This window comes from Oncorhynchus tshawytscha, linkage group LG02, assembly GCF_018296145.1.
Source record: "Oncorhynchus tshawytscha isolate Ot180627B linkage group LG02, Otsh_v2.0, whole genome shotgun sequence".
In the NCBI taxonomy this organism is placed as follows: Eukaryota; Metazoa; Chordata; class Actinopteri; order Salmoniformes; family Salmonidae; genus Oncorhynchus; species Oncorhynchus tshawytscha.
Genome location: NC_056430.1, coordinates 72,150,841 through 72,171,724, shown reverse-complemented (window position 1 = coordinate 72,171,724; position 20,884 = coordinate 72,150,841). Strand labels below are relative to the sequence as shown.

The 20,884-nt window shown below is 40.0% G+C and overlaps 1 protein-coding gene and 1 long non-coding RNA gene across 7 annotated transcripts in view; both read left to right on the top strand.

The window, feature by feature from the left end:
• LOC112263505 (activating transcription factor 7-interacting protein 1) overlaps positions 1–16,690 on the top strand; it is a 59,036-nt gene extending 42,346 nt beyond the window's left edge. For 3 of the 6 annotated variants that reach the window (XM_024439884.2, XM_024439912.2, XM_024439892.2), the window contains 3 exons: positions 98–193; positions 8,438–8,511; positions 15,675–16,690. In XM_024439884.2, the coding sequence (XP_024295652.1) occupies positions 98–193; positions 8,438–8,511; positions 15,675–16,157 (653 nt within the window). In that variant the 3' untranslated portion in view covers positions 16,158–16,690. Of the gene's footprint in view, positions 1–97; positions 194–8,437; positions 8,512–8,889; positions 9,430–11,056; positions 11,155–11,791; positions 12,180–15,674 lie in introns of those variants that run through there. The other 3 variants (XM_024439903.2, XM_024439898.2, XM_042304103.1) reach the window with 3 other exon arrangements.
• Positions 3,076–5,367, top strand: LOC112263529. The gene is made up of 2 exons (XR_002955508.2): positions 3,076–3,689; positions 4,209–5,367. It is a non-coding gene; the product is annotated as an uncharacterized LOC112263529 (long non-coding RNA).
• Positions 16,691–20,884: the final 4,194 nt, after the last annotated feature.

Below are 20,884 nucleotides of genomic sequence, written 5' to 3'. Positions count from 1 at the left end.
ATTGTTGCTAATGATGTAAACGATTCTGGATAAATAAATATTTATTGAATTCCCTCTTCTGTCCTCTATTCTTTAATCCTTCTCTTTAATTCTGCAGTGACTGGTGTGAGAAAGGCCATTACGACTGCGGTATCGTCCTCTTCAGTTACCCAGCGATCTACTGGACCTCCTCCGCTGATCAGCACTCCTAGTGGTGAGGCCTGCACGTTACATAATCATTGATATTGACAATATACACAGGCAGTTAAGAAAGCTAAGGCTAGCAGAAATTTGCATCCTGTAGCACAAACTCAAAAAAGTTCTGGGACACTAAAGTCCATGGAGAATAAGAACACCTCCTCCCAGCTGCCCACTGCACTGAGGCTAGGAAACATTGTCACCACTGATAAATCCACTATAATTGAGCATTTCAATAAGTATTTTTCTACGGCTGGCCATGCTTTCCACCTGGCTACCCCTACCCCGATCAACTGCCCGCCCAAACCTCCCCGATTCCTCCTTCACCCAAATCCAGATAGCTGATGTTCTGAAAGAGCTACAAAATTTTGGACCCCTACAAATCAGCCGGGCTAGACAATCTGGACCCTCTCTTTCTAAAATGATCTGCCGAAATTGTTGCAACCCCTATAACTAGCCTGTTCAACCTCTCTTTCGTATCGTCTGAGATTCCCAAAGATTGGAAAGCTGCCGCGATCATCCCCCTCTTCAAAGGTGGAGACACTCTAGACCCAAACTGCTACAGACCTATATCTATCCTACCCTGCCTTTCTAAAGTCTTCGAAAGCCAAGTTAACAAACAGATTATCGACCATATCGAATCCCACCGTACCTTCTCCGCTATGCAATCTGGTTTCAGAGCTGGTCATGGGTGCACCTCAGCCATGCTCAAGGTCCTAAACAATATCATAACCGCCATCGATAAGAGACATTACTGTGCAGCCATATTCATCGACCTGGCCAAGGCTTTCGACTCTGTCATTCACCACATTCTTATCAGCAGACTAAACAGCCTTGGTTTCTCAAATGACTGCCTCGCCTTGTTTACAACTACGTCTCTGTGCAGTGTGTCAAATCGGAGGTCCTGTTATCTGGACCTCTGGCAGTCTATGGGGGTGCCACAGGGCTCAATTCTCGGGCCGACTCTCTTCTCTGTATACATCAATGATGTCGCTCTTGCTGCTTGTGATTCTCTGATCCACTTCTACGCAGACGATACAATTATGTATCTTCTGGCCCTTCTTTGGACACTGTGTTAACTAACCTCCAGACGAGCTTTGATGCCATACAACTCTCCTTCCGTTGCCTCCAACTGCTCTTAAATGCAAGTAAAACTAAATGCATACTCTTCAACCGATCGCTGCCCGCCCGTCCAGCATCACTACTCTGGACGGTTCTGACTTAGAATATATGGATAACTACAAAATACCTAGGTGTCTGGTTAGACTGTAAACTCTCCTTCCAGACTCACATTAAGCATCTTCAATCCAAAAATAAATCTAGAATCGGCGTCCTATTTCGCAACAAAGCATCCTTCACTTATGCTGCCAAACATACCCTCGTAAAACTGACCATCCTACCGATCCTCGACTTGGGCGATGTCATTTACAAAATAGCCTCCAACACGTTACTCAACAAATTGTATGCAGTCTATCACAGTGCCATCCGTTTTGTCACCAAATCCCCATACACCACTCACCATTGCGACCTGTACGCTCTCATTGGCTGGCCCTGGCTTCATACTCGACGCCAAACTCACTGGCTCCAGGTCACCTACAAGTCTCTGCTAGGTAAAGCCCTGCCTTATCTCAGCTCACTGGTCACCATAGCAGCACCCACCCGTAGCACGCGCCCCAGCAGGTATATCTCACTGGTCACCCCCAAAGCCAATTCCTCCTTTGGCCGTCTTTACTTCCAGTTCTTTGCTGCCAATGACCGGAACTAACAGCAAAAATCACTGAAGCTGGAGACTGGAGATCTACCGATTATGATTTTTTTTTAATCGCCTATAACGATTAATCGGACGATTTTTATATATATATTTGTAATGATGACAATTACAACAATACTGAATGAACACTTATTTTAACTTAATATAATACAATCAATATATCAATATATAATCAATAAAATATATTTAGTCTCAAATAAATAATGAAAATGTTTATTTTGGTTTAAATAATACAAAAACAAAGTGTTGGAGAAGAAAGTAAAAGTGCAATATGTGCCATGTAAAAAAGCTAACGGTGGTTCCTTTTAACATGAGTCTTCAATATTCCCAGGTAAGAAGTTTTAGGAAGTTTAAGAAGTTTTAGGTTGTAGTTATTATAGGACTATTTCTCTCTATACCATTTGTATTTCATATACCTTTGACTATTGGATGTTCTAATAGGTACTTTAGTATTTCCAGCCTAATCTTGGGAGTTGATAGACTTAAAGTCATAAACAGCGAAATGCTTGAAGCACAGCGAAGAGCTGCTGGCAAATGCAGGAAAGTGCTGTTTGAATGAATGCTTACGAGCCTGCTGCTGCCTACCACCGCTCAGTCAGACTGCTCTATCAAATCATAGACTTAATTATGATATAATAACACACAGAAATACGAGCCTTAGGTCAATACTATGGTCAAATCCGGAAATTATAATTTCGAAAACAAAACGTTTATTCTTTCAGTGAAATACGGATCTGTTCCGTATTTTATCTAACGAGTGGCATCCATTAGACTAAATATTGCTGTTACATTGCACAACTTTCAATGTTAAGTCATAATTATGTAACATTCTGGCAAATTAGTTATGGTCTTTGTTAGGAAGATATGGTCTTCACACAGTTCACAACGAGCCAGGTGGCCCAAACTGCTGCATATACCCTGACTCTGCTTGCACAGAACGCATGAGAAGTGACACAATTTCCATAGTTAAAAGAAATTAATGTTTGCAGGCAATATTAACCAAATTTCCAGGTTTAAAAATATATACTTGTGTATTGATTTTAAGAAAGGCGCACTGATGTTTATGGTTAGGTTCAGCTGTCAGAGCAGCTCGGAGATCACTGCACCAGTACATAGCCCATCTGTAAATAGCCCATCCAACTACCTCACCCCATACTGTATTTATTTATTTATCTTGCTCCTTTGCACCCCAGTATCTCTACTTGCACATTCATCTTCTGCACATCAATCACTCTAGTGTTTAATTTGTATATTGTAATCACTTTGCCACCATGGCCTATTTATTGCCCTACCTCCCTTATCTTACCTCATTTGCACACACTGTATATAGTCTTTTTCTACTGTATTATTGACTGTATGTTTGTTTATTCCATGTGTAACTCTCTGTTGTTGTATGTGTTGAACTGCTTTGCTTTATTCTTGGCCAGGTCGCAGTTGTAAATGAGAACTAGTTCTCAACTTGCCTACCTGGTTAAATAAAGGTGAAATAAAAAAATATTACCATAAACTTTTTCTCTGCTAGCTAGTGTGCATATAGTGACGTAATGCTAGTGGACGCAGCATGTAATGACTTAATGCTAATGGTTGTTGTACTGTTACAAGTACCCTCAATGGCAGTGGGTACGGCGTGTAGTTACTGCAGTCCGCAGATGGATATTATTGCTTGAAAGGAGCTCACGTCTTCACTTTTCTGAGGAGATATTGTTCGTGTTTGTGGGTGCGTAGCCAGATGTGATCAGAGGTAAGTTGCACTTTAATTACCTTCTGCCTTTTGTGATATTATATCGTTCCCGGAGTAAGACAAGTATTTCTCAGATAAAAACCTGCTGTTGAGATTGTGTTTTGAGGGAGAGTGCAAATGAAATGGAAAGGTAGCTAACTGTCTGGCTTTGGCTAACCCATTCCATTGTCATTGAATGTGACAGATGAAGTTTCAGCTTCCCATAAATTATTTCTTGTTGGCTAACTAGATAGCCACCTTGTCAATAGCATAAAGAGCGAACAGATTAATCAGATGTGTGTGGCAATAGCTAACTACTATCTAATTAGCAACCTAAGCTGGCTAGCTAAGCTAGTTCCAGTGTTAGCCATGTAGCTTGCTAGACTATTCACCTCATATCGATTCATACCTGTTTCAATAGCTAACGTTAGGTCTACATTGTGATTAATACTTGATTGTATATCATTCAATCAGGCTAACATTAATCCATTCTTTTTGAGAATGAGCCAAACTTATTTTTTCATGTCTTTTTCATTGCAGGAGCTGTGTGCCATGGTGAATGTCCCTTTTGAAGAGGCCAGAGTTTTGCAGTCAGAGATGGAGAGTGCTAGCGATAGTTCAGACGAGGAAAGTGATCATGAGGAAAATGCCAGTGGCATCTCAGGATTTCTTTGTGAAAAAGCATACCTTTTACCTATAATAATAGCTAGCTAAATGTACATTGTTTTTAGGAAAATGGCAATGCTAAAATACTGAAATCTGCTGAACATTCTACACTGAATGATGTAGCTAATATATTTCAAATTATTGTATCGATATAGGTTCTCTCATTTGAAATGTTTAAGACAACACGCATCAAAGAGCAGAGCAAACAACGGCAGACCAATCAATTGCTACCAATCAAGGGTTGGCAGGACAGAGCGCAACAGGAAGGTCAACAACAGAAGGGGAGGTGAAGAGAAAGCCATGCAATATGGGACCAGTGTGTCAGAGGGATGTCGAAGGTCCTCCAAGCGCTCCTGCGATGCAATCTGTGATGAGGACAGAGAGAAGATTTTCCAGTACTTCTGGCAAACGTTAGACTGGAATGAGAGGAAAGTGTATGTGTGTGGTTTTGTTGACTGTACTGCAGTGCAGCGATGCAGGTCTGAGAATATGAGCCCTAGAAGGACATCCACATTGGCATACCATATTGAAGTTTATGGTGAGAAGAAGAGAGTATGTGAACACTTGTTGGCTGAATGGTCTGTGCTACACTGGGTGCAAGCGAAGGAGCTTGGGGAGACCATCAGATTAGCACCTGTGAGGAATGAGGCACAAAACGATGACAACATTTCTGTGCGACTTACCGATAGTACCATCACACTACTGCACGTCATCCTCCTCTAAGCAGTACCTGGAGCCTGTTTTCCAGTCCGTGTCAGAGCTACAGCTGTCAATGTGAGGAGGATGGGAAACTCCTCAGTCCCGCCAGGTGTTCACACTAACATGATTTCTTTGACTATGACAGTTGATATTTGCACTGTTTGATTATTTATTACTTACATGATTCTTACTGGAATACCTACCTTGATTTGATGTTGAATTCCTTGCTGAAATGTGCCTTGATGATATTTCCATACTTGTAACATGATTGATAGTGAAATGTTGATACTGACTGTTTTAATACTTATACTTTGAGTAAAAAAATTCAACATCACACTTGGTGGAAATCTTTTGTACACATTCACCATAACATGTACTTTAAGAGCTATTGTGATATTGTCATTTAAATTATTCCAATGTCTCAAAAGTAATATTTCCCGTTCTATTCAATGATAAGAACCACTTATCTCCACATATAATGTGTGCAAAACTTGTAACTCCATTATAAAGTTTTTTGGTTGTAAAATAGAAATTGTTTACTGATGTAGATTTTTTTTCTTACCTGATTTTTTTTTTCCATATGATTTCATCCGACATTGACAATATGCTTGTTACAGACCAAGCAGAAACAAATGTAAACCTTGAATTTTGAGGTTTAAATATCTCTCTATTGGCAAAGTTATTTTATTAAATCCCATCGGTTGCCTTCAGGAAGTGTTTATTTAGACCCCTTGACTTTTTCCACATATTGTTGTGTTTCAGCCGGAATTTAAAATGTATTAAATTGAGATGTTTCTTCACTGGCCTACACACAAGACCCCATAATGTCAGAGTGTAATTTTTTGGTATGTTTAAAAATTAATACAAAATGTAAAGCTAAAGTGTCAAGAGTCAATAAGTATTCAACCCCTTTGTTACAGCAAGCCTAATTAAGTTCAGGAGTAAAAATGTTTGGAAAAAAAGTCAAATAAGAAATTGCATGGACAATAATAGTGTTTAACATGATTTTTTTTTATTGACTACCTCATCTCTGTACCTCACAAATACAATGATTTGTAAGGTCCCTCAGTCGACCAGTGAATTTCAAACACAAGTACAACCACAAAGACCAGGGAGGTTTTCCAATGCACTGCAAAGAAGGCCATCTATCGGCAGATGGGAAAATATTTAAAAAATCTGACATTGAATATCCCTTTGAGCATGGTGAAGTTATTAATTGCACTTTGGAGTGTGTATAAATACACCGTCACTACGAAGATACAGATGTCCTTCCTAACACAGTTGCCGGAGAGGAAGGAAACCTCTCAGCGATTTCACCATGGGGCCAATGGTGACTTTAAAACAGTTAGTTTAATGGCTGTGATAGGAGAAAACTTAGGATGGATCAACAACATTGTAGTTACTTCACAATACTAACCTAGTGAAAAGAAGGAAGCCTGTACAGAATAAATATATTCCAAAACATGGATCCTGTTTGCAATTAAAACTGCAAAAAATGTGGCAAAGAAATTAACTTTATGTCCTGAATACAAAGTGTTATTTTTGGGGCAAATCCAACACAACACATCACTGAGTACCACTTTTCATATACTGAACAAAAATATAAATGCAACAATTTCTAAGATTTTGTGGAGTTACAGTTTATATGAGGAAATCAGTCAATTGAAATAAATTCATTAGGCCTTAATCTATGGATTTCACATGCTGGAAATACAGATATGCATCTGCTGGTCACAGATACCTTAACAGTGGGCCTCAGGATCTCTTCACAGTATTACTGTGCATTCAAATTACCATCAATAAAATGTAATTGTGTTCGTTGTCCGTAGCTTATGCCTGCCCATACCATATCCCCACTGCCATCATGGGGCACTCTGTTCACAACATTGACATGAGCAAACAGCTCACCCACACAACGCCATAAACATGGTCTGCGGTTGTGAGGCCGGTAGGACATACTGCAAAATCTCTTAAAACGACGATGAGAGAAATTAACATTACATTCTCTGGAAACAGCTCTGGTGGACATTCCTGCAGGCAGCATGCCAATTGCACACTCCCTCAACTTGAGACATCTGTGACATTGTGTTTTGTGACAAAACTGCACATTGCGTGAATGGGAAATTTCTGGGCTCTTTTATTTCCGCTCATGAACCATGGGACTAACACTTTACAAGTTGTGTTTTTATATATTTTTTCTGTATATGATTATGATGGTCATAATGCTCCTTGACAGGGTCATAAGCAAGCATAGTGGTGGGGCTGGCTGCATCATGTTATGAGTACGCTTGTCATTGGCAAGGACTAGGGAATTGTTTATGGTAAAACGAAACAGAATTTTCCTAGAGGAAAACCTTGTCCAGTCTGCTTTCCAACAGACACTGGGAGACTGTCACCTTTCAGCAGGACAATAACCTAAAACAAGGCCAAATATACACTGGAGTTGCTTACCAAGACAACGTTGAATGTTCCTGAGTGGTCTAGTTTCAGTTTTGACTTAAATCGGCTTGAATATCTATGGCAGGACTTGAAAATGGCTGTCTAGCAATGATCAACAACCAACTTGACAGTGCTTGAAGAATTGTAATAATAAAATAATGTGCAAAGCTCTTAGACTTACCCAGAAATAGTCACAGCTGTAATCTCTGCCAAAGGTAATTCTAACATGTATTGACTCAGGGGGTTGAATACTCTAATCAAGAAATGTTTTATTTTTCATATATTTTTTAATACAAATATCAGAATTTTACTTCCACTTTCACATTTAGTATTTTGTGTAGATTGTTGACAAAAAAATGACAATGAAATCTATTTTAATCACACTTTGTAATACAGCAAAATGTGGAAAAAGTCAAGGGGTCATACATTCTGAAGGCATGTAAAGTCTAAGATCTTTGATTGGCTGAGGCAGAATTTGTGACTGTAAATAATAAACGCCAGCTGGTCTTGTTAGCATATGGCTAAGTGTGCCAGGATATCTAATTGGAATAGCTAACATGTAGCGTTCTATCACGTGCAAGTATGCAGACCATTTTAAATTGCAGATGCGTAATTGGACAAAAAGTTTATGTTTAAACATTTTCTAATGTTCATATATGGACCCCATATCACCCTGATATTACTATAACACTCATTAGATTATAATCTTAATTGCTAGATGTTTTATGATTGTGGTCAGTCAGTTGACACAATTTAATAGAATTCCAAGGATATCTATTAGCCTAGCCATGCCTGTTATTCAATGTGTTACAAGTCAGCTCTATGTCTATTTGCTCTGTAAAAGTGGTTCTGAGTAAAAGTTTGCATATTGTTTTTTTTACTCAAAGAATCTTGTGATCAACGCAGATTTGAGGAGGGGATGCTTATTATGTTATCTAATTTGACATATTGTCCTCTCTTTACAGGCACAACATCAAGAGCATCTCCTCAACAGTCAGTTGGTGGTCCTCATCTGACAGTTCACTACCGCCCCCCTCTGGTGAGTTTGTTACCCCTGAATCTATTTCACATGTTCATATTTTTATTTGATTAATTTGAGTTCCTATAAGATTATTTGAATGCCTTAATTTCTCAACATTTTAATGAATGCGAAACAAACACAACACAATTAAATACAAATAGGCAGCTCCTTGGCCACCTATATAAAGTAATGACCTTGACCTTTAAAGATTATCCTTACTTTTCATATTCAATATAGATTTTGTAAAAGAACAAAAGCATATTTTCTGTTGTACTGAAGGACATGTGTTTTTGTTACAAAGGTTACTAGAGGGTGAAAGGTGAAATCATCAAATATTTCAGAGAGATTTACTCTGCGGTAATTTTGTTTTTTATGTATTATTTCTTACATTGTTAGCCCAGAAAATCTCAAGTGTTATTACATACAGCCGGGAAGAACTATTGGATATAAGAGTGATGTCAATTTACCAACATGACGACCAGCAATACGCCTTTCCCGAAGCAAATCCTTTGTTTGGACCTCCACCCATTGGATATAATCCCAGAGGCCAACTCAAAACAACATCGTCACCACAGGAGAGGCAGACAGAGCGGCCTCCTGGTTAGACTTAGAAGCGGAGCACACCACCCACCACTTCCGAGCATATTAGTCGCCAATGTCCAGTCTCTGGACAACAATGTGGAGATTTTAACATTCTCTGTTTCACGGAAACATGGCTCTCTCGGGATATGTTGTCAGAGTCGATACAGCCACCAGGTTTCTTCATGCATCATGCCGACAGAAACAAACATCTCTCTGGTAAGAAGAAGGGCGGGGATGTATGCCTCATGATTAACAAATCATGGTGTAACAATAACAACATACAGTAACTCAAGTCCTTTTGTTCACCTGAACTAGAATTCCTTACAATCAAATGCCGACTGCATTTTCTCCCAAGAGAATTCTCTTCGATTATAGTCACAGCCGTGTATATCCCCCCCCAAGCAGATACCTCGAAGGCCCTGAAAGAACTTCACTGGACTCTATGTAAACTGGAAACCATATAGCTGGGGATTTTAACAAAGCTAATTTGAGAACAAGGCTATCTAAATTCTACCAGCACATTGACTGTAGTACCCGCTCGAGCAAAACACTGGACCACTGCTACTCTAACTTCCATGATGTATACACGGCCCTCCCTCATCCTCCCTTCGGCAAATCCAACTATGACTCCATCTTGCTCGTACCGTCCAATAGGCATAACCTCAAATAGGGCGAGGAGAACCATTCAACGCTGGTCTGACCAATCGGAATCCACACTTCAAGAGTGGGCTTGAAAATGTTCCGGGAAGCCTCAGACAATAACATAGATTTATACGCCGACTCGGTGAGCAAATTTATTAGGAAGTGCATTGGAGATGTTGTACGCACTGTGACTATTAAAACCTACCCCAACCAGAAACCGTGGATAGATGGCAGCAATCGCGCAAAACTTAAAGCACGAACGACCGCATTCAACCATGGAAAGAGGTCGGGGAATATGGCCGAATATAAACAGTCTATTTTTTCCCTCCACAAGGCAATTAAACAAGCGAAATGTCGGTATAGGGACAAAATGGAGTCGCAGTTCAACGGCCCAGACACGAGACGTATGTAGCAGGGTCTACAGGCAATTAGACTACAAAAAGAAAACCAGCCACATCACGGACACCGATGTCTTGCTTCCAGACAAGCTAAACACCTTTGCCTGCTTTGAGGATAATACAGTGCCACCAACTCAGCCCGCTACCAAGGACTGCGGGCCCCCCTCTCCTTCTCCATGGCCGACGTAAGACATTTAAATGTATTAACCCTCGCAAGGCTGCTGGCCCGGATTCATATTCCATCCCTTTACATTTGTGTGTATAAGGTAGTTGTTGTGAATTTGTTATATTACTTGTTAGATATTACTGCACTGATGGAACTAGAAGCACAAGCATTTTGCTACACTCGCATTAACATCTGCTAACCATGTGTATGTGACCTGATTTGATTTGAATTATGCTATGGGTGTTCATTTATATTTTTACGATTAATTTCTACATTTTAAAATCACTTTTGTCATTAGAATTTTAACTCGGACAGTTACACTGAAGGACATTTTGACACTTTAGAGCTCAATAACTCCCTTAATTTAATAGTTTGCAACACAAATATTTATGGGTCAAAAGAAGGGTAAGAGTTGAGTGATTTTAATATTATATTTATACATATTTATTTATACATATTTATCTTATGTAAAATGAATGGCCTTCGGACACCAAATTTATACGTCTCGTCTTTGACCCATATAGGTTTATGTATGAAATCCGTCCTTCAGTATCACGCTTTTTTTGTCCTTTGGCACAGCAAAAGTTTCATGTTATACCACAATGTCACCCGTTATGCTGAATGACAGTAGTTTTGTTATCCCATGTTTTCACTAGTTTACAAAATGTAATCATGCAATTCATATTTACTTGTTGTATGAATACTGAATATTATAATTGTAAACTATTTTATGGCATTTTAAGGTATTTCAAGGAACATTATCTTTATACTGTAGATGCCATTGTCTAATAAGGAGAGGGCTGCACGGCACAGACAAAAGATTAACGCAGATCCAGTTGCTAGGGAGGAAAGACTAGCCAGAAGAAAAGCAAGGTATTGTTTTCATGGCTTCATGCTACTGTCAGCAACAGAATAGGATATCATAGGATATAAAGCTGGGTGAGTAACACTTAACATTAAGTTGCATTATTACACTATATTTATGTCTTATTGCACTGCAGTTAAGGTATAACTGATTAATTATATTAGTTAAAATAATATTACACACACACAAATATGGATAATGAATTATATTAGTTAAATGCTGCTTCACATTTGGGGCACTTTATGAAAAATTGAGACTGTACAAGTTTGAATTGAAGTAGTTTGATGGGCATTTTATCTATCTATTTTGTGTAGGTATCTTGAAATTGCATTTGTGTACCTGCATTGAATATAAATTTACCAGTTACAGTGTAACAATGCATAATACTTAACTATCATGTAATAATGCAACTTAATGCAATGTAAAGTGTTTGCCGCAGGCTCAAATTATAGTAAAGTGATTATTAATAACATTAGCAGTGAAATGGTAACAAAACATGTTTGGGAGAGGGAGTTGATTTAACCTTTAAACTTTTATGAAGTGTTATCATTGTATAGCCTACTATTAATAGACTACTAATAATATTTAATGGATGTGAATCCTATTCTGCGCCACTGTCATAACTATAACATTTTCGTTTTTTAGCTATCAGAGAAGAAAGAAGGATGTCAATCCTGATCATCCACCGATCCATACAATGACACAATCTGATGCGGAAAAAAAGAGGGAAAAATGGAGATTAAATCAGAGGAGGCGGCGTGAAAAAAATAGAACAAATTATTGTGGTGATGAATTTAACTCCAGTGTCCACTGAAGGAAACTATTTTGAGCAGCACCCTGAACAACTTGTACAAGTACAACATGAACCTGCATCTCCAGAGCTGGAGCAACCATCCTTGACTCCAGAACCTTGAGCAGCCCCCTGAACAACTTGTACAAGTACAACATTGTTACGTTTTTTTTCCGTCGAAAGAGAGTCGGACCAAAATGCAGCGTGGTTAATACGATACATGTTTAATGACGAATAAACACGACAATACAAAAACAACAAACGGAACGAGAAAACCTATACAGCCTATCTGGTGACAACTAACACAAAGACAGAAACAATCACCCACGAAACACTCAAAGAATATGGCTGCCTAAATATGGTTCCCAATCAGAGACAACGAGAATCACCTGCCTCTGATTGAGAACCGCCTCAGGCAACCATAGACTTTGCTAGAACATCCCACTAAGCCACAATCCCAAAACCTACGAAAAAAACCCATACATAAACACAACACAAAATAAACCCATGTCACACCCTGGCCTGACCAATTAAATATAGAAAACACAAAATACTAAGACCAGGGCGTGACAAACATGAACCTGCACCTCCAGAGCTGGAGAAACCATCCGTGACTCCAGAACCTTGAGCCTCAATCTCAAACACTGGAGCAACCACTTGCTTCCTCTACTCCAGAAAAAGTGAAAAGGGTATCATAGCGTTGCAAGCGGCTGCAAAAGGAAAAACGAGAACTAATGAAGAATATTCTCCAACTGGAAATGCAACTAAAACGATCGCAACAAAAAAGTGACAAATTACGAAAGGGCATGCAAAGGTCAAATAAATTCAAATGCTGAAAAATACAGGCCACGAGGGAAAAAGAAAATGTCTTCAGTGAGGAAAACACTGGTCATTGCATTTCTCAATAGAGATGAAAATAGTGGCCTTTTCTCAGGGAAGAAAGACACAGTCATGCAAAAGAAGGTTTAGAGGCACATACTCATGAAATCTCTAAAATAACTCCTTGCAGAGTACAATTCAGAGGTGGATGGGACACTTTCGCTGTCATTCAGACAGTTTTTTACGACTGTGGCCATTTTACATTACAGAGCAAAAGGCACATGACCTCAACACCTGTGCGTGTCTCAATCACGAGAATGTGAAACTTCTAGTTGACAGGTTGAGCCAAAGCGGGTTGCTGAAAACCTCAAGAGTTTCCGAGTTACTGTCTTCCATTGTCTGTGATCACAAGAACAAGCAATGCATGTACCGTCTTTGAGCATAACTTTGCAATGATGAAATAGAGACTAATGAAATGACTGATGAAATGCACTAATTTCCTGGCAACAGTGGCAAAGGGAGAAATCGAGCAATGGAGAAAGGTCCTTCTCAAATTTTGTGGGAAAAAAAAACAGATGGGCACGGGGCTCGATCTGGTTAAAAACTTAAACAAGTAACTGGATGCTATTGCGAGGCACCAGTTTAACTGGCTACACCAAGTTGAGCAGTGCTGAAACTTAAAAGACACACTTAAAGAACACAAGGTTGTAATCCGCATGGACTTTTCTGAAAATTATGCGTGTCAGCTGCATACAGAGGTTCAGGCTTTTCATTTTGGGGGCGGCCGTAAGAAGGCAACTATTTACACAAGTGTTGTGTACACACCACAGGAATGCCAATCCTATGCCTCCATTTCAGAGTCCCTCCGGCATGACGAGCGTGCCGTGTGGGCTCATCTGAAGCCTGTCTTGGATGATAGGAAGGGAAAAAAACATCCCCGACTCCACTACATGCATGAGTGATGGCCCCGTCACGCAATATATAAATAAATATAATTTCTACCTCCTGAGCACGGTGTCATTTCTCATGGGGTTCAAAGAGGTAATTTTTCTGAGAAGTCCCACGGAAAAGGTGCACTCGATGGGGTTGGTGGTTCGGTTAAACGTTGTGCAGATGAGTTTGTCAAAAAGGGCGGTGACCTCCAGAGCCCAAAGGAGCTCTACACCATGCTGGAGAAAACGCAGTCAAGCGTAAAGTACTTCTGGATTGCTGAGGATGAGATTAAACGATTTTGATGAAGCAGTTCCAAATGAGTTGCCAGCTGTCAAATGAACCTTAAAAATCCACCAGATCATCGCAAATGAACCTGGAAAGATCCACCATCGGGAGGTGTCCTGCAATGGTGAAACCACCAGAGGACTTAAAAGGAAAGTTCATAGTAGTCCATTACGATTACCAGCTATTTGTTGGCCAAGTTTTGACGGTTGTAGGAGAGTAGATGGAAATCAGTTGCATGCAACAAGCAGCTGAAAGAAATAATTAATTTGCGTGGCCCCAAGTTCAGGACATCACATACTACTTCAAGTCGGATGTCCAAGCAGTGATCTCCGAACCAGAGCCGTGTACTACAAAACGAAGGAATTCAAAATTCTGCAACTCTGACTGGGAAAAGTTTACAGAGCTTTATTAGTCCTAATTCCAAGTTACACACCAGTTAGGCTACAGAATACTACTTAGGCCTACACAAGAAAATGACATACACAAGCAATCTAAAAAGAAAATAAATGTTTTAAAGATGTTATTGAATGATGGGTTCTGTTTGAGAACATTGATGAGTTCCATTTGATGTTCAAACAATGGATTTGGTTAATATTCTGATATTCAGAATACAGAAATGTTTTGATGTTGGTGGAATAATTGTTTATGCATTTTTTTTTCAAATGCCTGATGTAATGTCATGACATTACTTTGAGAAAGATATCCACTGTTTCGTGATGATTTTAAGCAAAACTACAGTTTTTTGCCCAATGTTTATGGAATGTTTTTTAATTAATGCTTTTTTGAAATGTTCAATGCTGATTTAATCCTATGTGAATTAAATTGTACCTCGTGTCAGTTAAACTATGTTGTGTAGTTAAACCCATGTTCTTTGTGTGTGTGGCGTATGGGTAATTTTTCTCTCTCTCTCTCTCTCTCTCTAGTATGGAAGAGATTTTATGTTCAGTTAGCCTGCACATTTTAAACATCTTATCCAGTTTTTTTTACAGTTTTATAACAACAAAAAATAGCTAAAAGAAAAATACTATTTCTGCTACTAATAATAGTTCATATGATCATTATTGTTGTTGCTTAAGGATCACATTTAATCAATATTTGTGAGCCGTAGTGATGTCATTCAGGGTAACAAAATATTGTCATACAGTATAACACCAGTTTTTATTAAAATACGATAACTTGCTTTGGTTGACTCAGACAGTCAAAAACAAATCTCAAAGGATGAAGCGAAAGATATTTTCATAGATTTTAGCATTTTTTTCAGTGTAAGGCAGGAAGTTTTGTAGAAAAAACCTTTTGAGTTGATACAATTGAGTTGTACCTGTGACACATCAAATATGTGGTATTCAAAATAAAAGAATGTCATTTTTTCTGGGTAGTTATATTTCTGCCAGTCTAAGCATGGATATATAACCTTGTGACTTATGAAGAAGAAAAAAACAGTGCTGTACTGAATTATATTTTACTAGGGTACATTCATATGATTCACAATAAAAATGAATTATTGACTTTATTCTTGAATATAACTAATATAAGGGAATAGGGATAGGGAATTGTAATTGCTGTTTGATTTTTTTCCTACATTGAAAACCTTAAGTTTATTACCTATATATTTTTATTTTTTGAAAGCTATACATTTGTGATATGTTTTTCTGCATATTTCTTGCCGTAATTAATTTCCATCTCCTCTCGTTTCCCTCCCAGGACTCCCCATCCAAAGCACGCATGGGAAGCAATACCACTCCAACCAAGCCCCCCCCTGTCACCCTGCCCCCGTTACCCTTGGCTCCCTTGCCTCCTGGCCGGCTACCCATGGAGGCCAACCAGACCACACCCCCACAGCAGCCCCAGCTGAAGTTGGCCAGGGTGCAAAACCAGAATGGCATCGTCCTGTCCTGGTGCGTGGCAGAGACTGACCTGACCTGTGCAGGCGTGGAAAGCTACCACCTGTACGCGTACCACCAGGACAACGCTGGGTCGGCCGGGAATGGCCCTGGAGCGGGGCAGCACTGGAAGAAGATTGGGGAGGTGAAGGCACTGCCACTGCCCATGGCCTGTACTCTCACCCAATTTGTCTCTGGATCTACGTATTACTTTGCTGTCCGGGCCCGGGATGTGTACGGGCGCTTCGGGACTTTCTGTGAGCCGCAGTGCACTGACGTCATCAGCGCGACGACTCCTAGCTGAGCCAACCAGGAATGGAAAAGGCATTTCATGTAACAGGAAGTTGATAGCATTCCACCTGCTTATTTTTTAAGGTGATCTGGAGGACCCTGACTGAGATTGCTTTAGTGTTAACACTTGTGAACGTACACAAACACACACTATGAGAAAACAACATCTAAATGTACACTGTTGGACTCCAGACTACTCTGATTGGAGAAAGGATATGGCAACGGTTATCGTTGTGCCTATCGTTGTATATTCTTTGAGTTAAGCTATTGTACATAAGTGAATTGTTCCCCATGGCAGGTCAGATATTTATATGTTGACTTCTGTTACCCTTGTCCAGATGTTTTTATTATAATTTTTTTTTTTTGGCTTTCTAAAAAATAAGTGAAAGAAAATACATTTTAACGTCCACAGAAATTGCACAGGAATGCAACATCGGTGTTAGAACTTAAATGATGTTAGAACGATGATAGTAATTTTGTATGTATTGTCTGGTAACCAGACTTAATAGGAATGACAAATTCAATAAAACGTTTTATTGGAAAGTTTACAAGTGTTGAGATTCATTTTGTTAGCCTGTGTTTACACAGCTGTTAGAGTTTACACAGCTGTCCCCATAGCCAATCTTCTTGTCTGTTTTACATGTTACCCATATCATATTTGCTCGTTTTCACTGATGTAGCCTCTGAAATAGCCCGCAGACGCAATGCTCATTTACTGCCACAGTTCCTTTACATTTTTGGGTGATTGTCTTGTCAGCATAGAAATTGTATATGAATTGAGAATCACATACGAATGTGGTAAGAATCTGAACAGATTCCATGTTTTTGCTGATGTTTACACAATCGGGAAAAGGTCAGATATGAATCGGATATGCCCATACATAAGAATTTGTTGTGCTGTGTAAACGAGGCAGATTTCATGCCTGTGTTTACACAGGCAGCCCAATTGTGTCAATTATTCTCAAAAAAGCTGATCTGGTCAAAAAAGCTGTTTTTTTTAAAAACAATTAGTGGAAAAATATCAGAATTGGTATGCCTGTGTAAACGCAGCCATGGAATCTGATCTTTTGACTTCCAATTTATACCACCTTTACATGTGGATCTCAATCCTGATACAAACCATATCCTCCATATGCGACCTCTGTCTGGAGGCTCAGATTCTTTTGATCTGAAGTGTTATTTTTTGCACATGACCAAAAATGTAGAGGAACAGTGACAGGAAATGAGCATTGCATCTGTGTGCTATCCGGGATCCTTAAGAGGCTACATCAGTTTGAATGTGCAAATCGGATGTGGGTCACGTAAAACTGAGTAAACAAAAATAAAAACGATTGGATGTAGAAGGAAAGTCAGATTTGGGTTTTTAGAGTGGCTGTTAAAACACAGCCTTCGTGTCATAGCTTTATGTAGTGTACTGAAGTTGTCATTGATTGCTTTTATTACATACCGTTATGCAGTAAATTAATTCAGTATTAGTCAATGTTGCAAGGAATTACTTGCATTGCAGACCAATATTCAGGTTTCTTTCTCTCCAGCCGACAATCTGACATTAGGCTTTCTTATGGCACCTGGAGGCACTTTTATAGAAGTTTCCTATCAGCAGCTGAAGAGATCCGGAGGGTGGCAGCCATTCAGATACGCACCAATAAAGCTGTCATTATCCAACACTGACACCAGCTTCCATGACCATCCCTCTCCACACATGATCTACAAGAGTGGCACTTAAGGTATGAAAGGCTGACACTTGTGTGTTTCCCCCCCTATTGTCCTGTATATGAACATGTGCTATGAATAAAGCACTGCACAACATGAGGATGTTCTATTCCAGAGGCATGATAAGATTCCACAGCTGGTGCTTTGGAGTGCTCAAAGAATTCTCAGACAAGCTGTGAAGTAGAGAGGTCAGGAATAAGGTGTTAATTAGGTTTTATATTTGTAAGCCTAGCTGTCTTTAGTAGGTATTTAACATAGAGATAGATAGAGGACTCATCTTTATATCTGTGCCATTATAGCATCTGTGACAGCATAAGCAAAGCCATTGTGGCTACAACCCATAGGAATCCCCACCCAGTTGACTACTTTAACTACTTTAAGATGGTGGAAGCCCTCAATGGCGGTGCCCATGCTAAAATGGCCTTTTGGCCACTAGAGACCTCTATCTTTCTCTATGGGCATTTACCCCCTTGTCACAGCTTTTATGTCTGGGTTAGTTAGCCTACACAATCACAGTCCATAGCATATGACTAAGCTCAGCTGGGATAATATGGCAAATAAAGGTAGCATAGACTATATTTACACAGGAAGCCCAATTCTGATATTTTGCCCAATTACTGGCAAAATATGTGATCTGATTGGTCAAAAGACCAATTAGTGTCAAACGATCAGAATTGGGCTGCCTGTGTAAAGGCAGCCATAGATGGAGATCCATCTTAAATTGGCAAGAGGAAAAATGAGTCAATTACATAGGAAAATCTTGACCTACATTTTGAAATCTTCTCATCAACTTCTTCTAAGCTTAACTGTCAGAATTCCTGCCATGATGAGCCTACTAAGTCAAACAGCAAAAGCACAAAGCACTTTTAGATTGATCCCACAGACGTTTCTGCTGCAAAATTGAGCTTGGGAGCTTACGGATGTTGAAGTAAATTGATTCAGAAAACCTAATAATGACATTGTTTTAATTTCCCTTCGTCAACATCTTCAGTAAATATAGCTAGGTAAGTTAGTATTTCCATGATACTGGTGAGTTTACCTCAAGTTTACTGCAAGTGTAGAGCACACGTTTTCAGAAATATTTAGCCTATTTCTCCTTTTGAACTTTGCTAGCATATCTTCCATATTTCCAAAATATTTTTTATAATACAGTCCATGAGTACAGCAAAACACTAGCCTATTGTTGTTTTTACTTTGTGGTTTGACTTTTATTTCCAAGAGAGACAGTCCTCAAATGATGGTGAGTTCTCACCATTTACGCCCATAGGCTACTTTGCCATGTCCACTTATCTCACTCCAGATCGTCAATGTTGTTCATCAAATGTTTTATTTATTTATTGAAACAGAGACGTCATGCCCATAGAGGGCACAGGGGCACGTGCCCCCTCAGATTTGTCCTGTTTTAAAACGTTTCAATAAAAACATTTATACAAACATGTTTTTGTTTATTTCGTTGTTGTTGTTTCTCTGTAATACTGCCAGCCACCTAGCAATTTTATGAAGATGGCTTTATATAGCCCAGATAAGTCCAAAATCTCTCAATCTCTCAACCTCATAACCAGCTACCAAGAAGCCATTTCAGGCTATCAATCGAGTTAGAGTAACTAGCTTGTCTAACTATCTTAGCTGGCAAGCCTGCTGGCAAGTTTGGTAGACTTTAGAAAAGCAAGCAATTACTAAATGTACTGAATAAGACTCAATCTTTTATGCAGATTTTATCAGAGATGCAGAAAAGCATATTTAGTTTCTTTAAAAAAAAATCACCACCAGTAAGGAGGATACAGACAGCTCAGGAGTTATGCTTAGATATACAGAAAAATATACACTGCTCAAAAAAATAAAGGGAACACTTAAACAACACAATGTAACTCCAAGTCAATCACACTTCTGTGAAATCAAACTGTCCACTTAGGAAGCAACACTGATTGACAATAAATGTCACATGCTGTTGTACAAATGGAATAGACAACAGGTGGAAATTATAGGCAATTAGCAGGACACCCCCAATAAAGGAGTGGTTCTGCAGGTGGTAACCACAGACCACTTCTCAGTTCCTATGCTTCCTGGCTGATGTTTTGGTCACTTTTGAATGCTGGCGGTGCTTTCACTCTAGTGGTAGCATGAGACGGATTCTACAACCCACACAATTGGCTCAGGTAGTGCAGCTCATCCAGGATGGCACATCAATGTGAGCTGTGGCAAGAAGGTTTGCTGTGTCTGTCAGCGTAGTGTCCAGAGCATGGAGGTGCTACCAGGAGACAGGCCAGTACATCAGGAGACGTGGAGGAAGCCGTAGGAGGGCAACAACCCAGCAGCAGGACCGCTACCTCCGCCTTTGTGCAAGGAGGAGCAGGAGGAGCACTGCCAGAGCCCTGCAAAATGACCTCCAGCAGGCCACAAATGTGCATGTGTCTGCTCAAACGGTCAGAAACAGACTCCATGAGGTTGGTATTAGGGCCCGACGTCCACAGGTGGGAGGTTTGGCATTTGCCAGAGAACACCAAGATTGGCAAATTCGCCACTGGCGCCCTGTACTTTTCACAGTTGAAAGCAGGTTCACACTGAGCACGTGACTGTCTGGAGACGCCGTGGAGAACGTTCTGCTGCCTGCAACATCCTCCAGCATGACCGGTTTGGTGGTGGGTCAGTCATGGTGTGCGGTGGCATTTCTTTGGGGGGCCGAACAGCCCTCCATGTGCTTGCCAGAGGTAGCCTGACTGCCATTAGGTACCGAGATGAGATCCTCAGACCCCTTGTGAGACCATATGCTGGTGCGGTAGGCCCTGGGTTCCTCCTAATGCAAGACAATGCTACACCTCATGTGGCTTGAGTGTGTCAGCAGTTCCTGCAAGAGGAAGGCATTGATGCTATGGACTGGCCCGCCCGTTCCCCAGACCTGAATCCAATTGAGCACATCTGGGACATCATGTCTCGCTCCATCCACCAACGCCACGTTGCACCACAGACTGTCCAGGAGTTGGCGGATGCTTTAGTCCAGGTCTGGGAGGAGATCCCTCAGGAGACCAT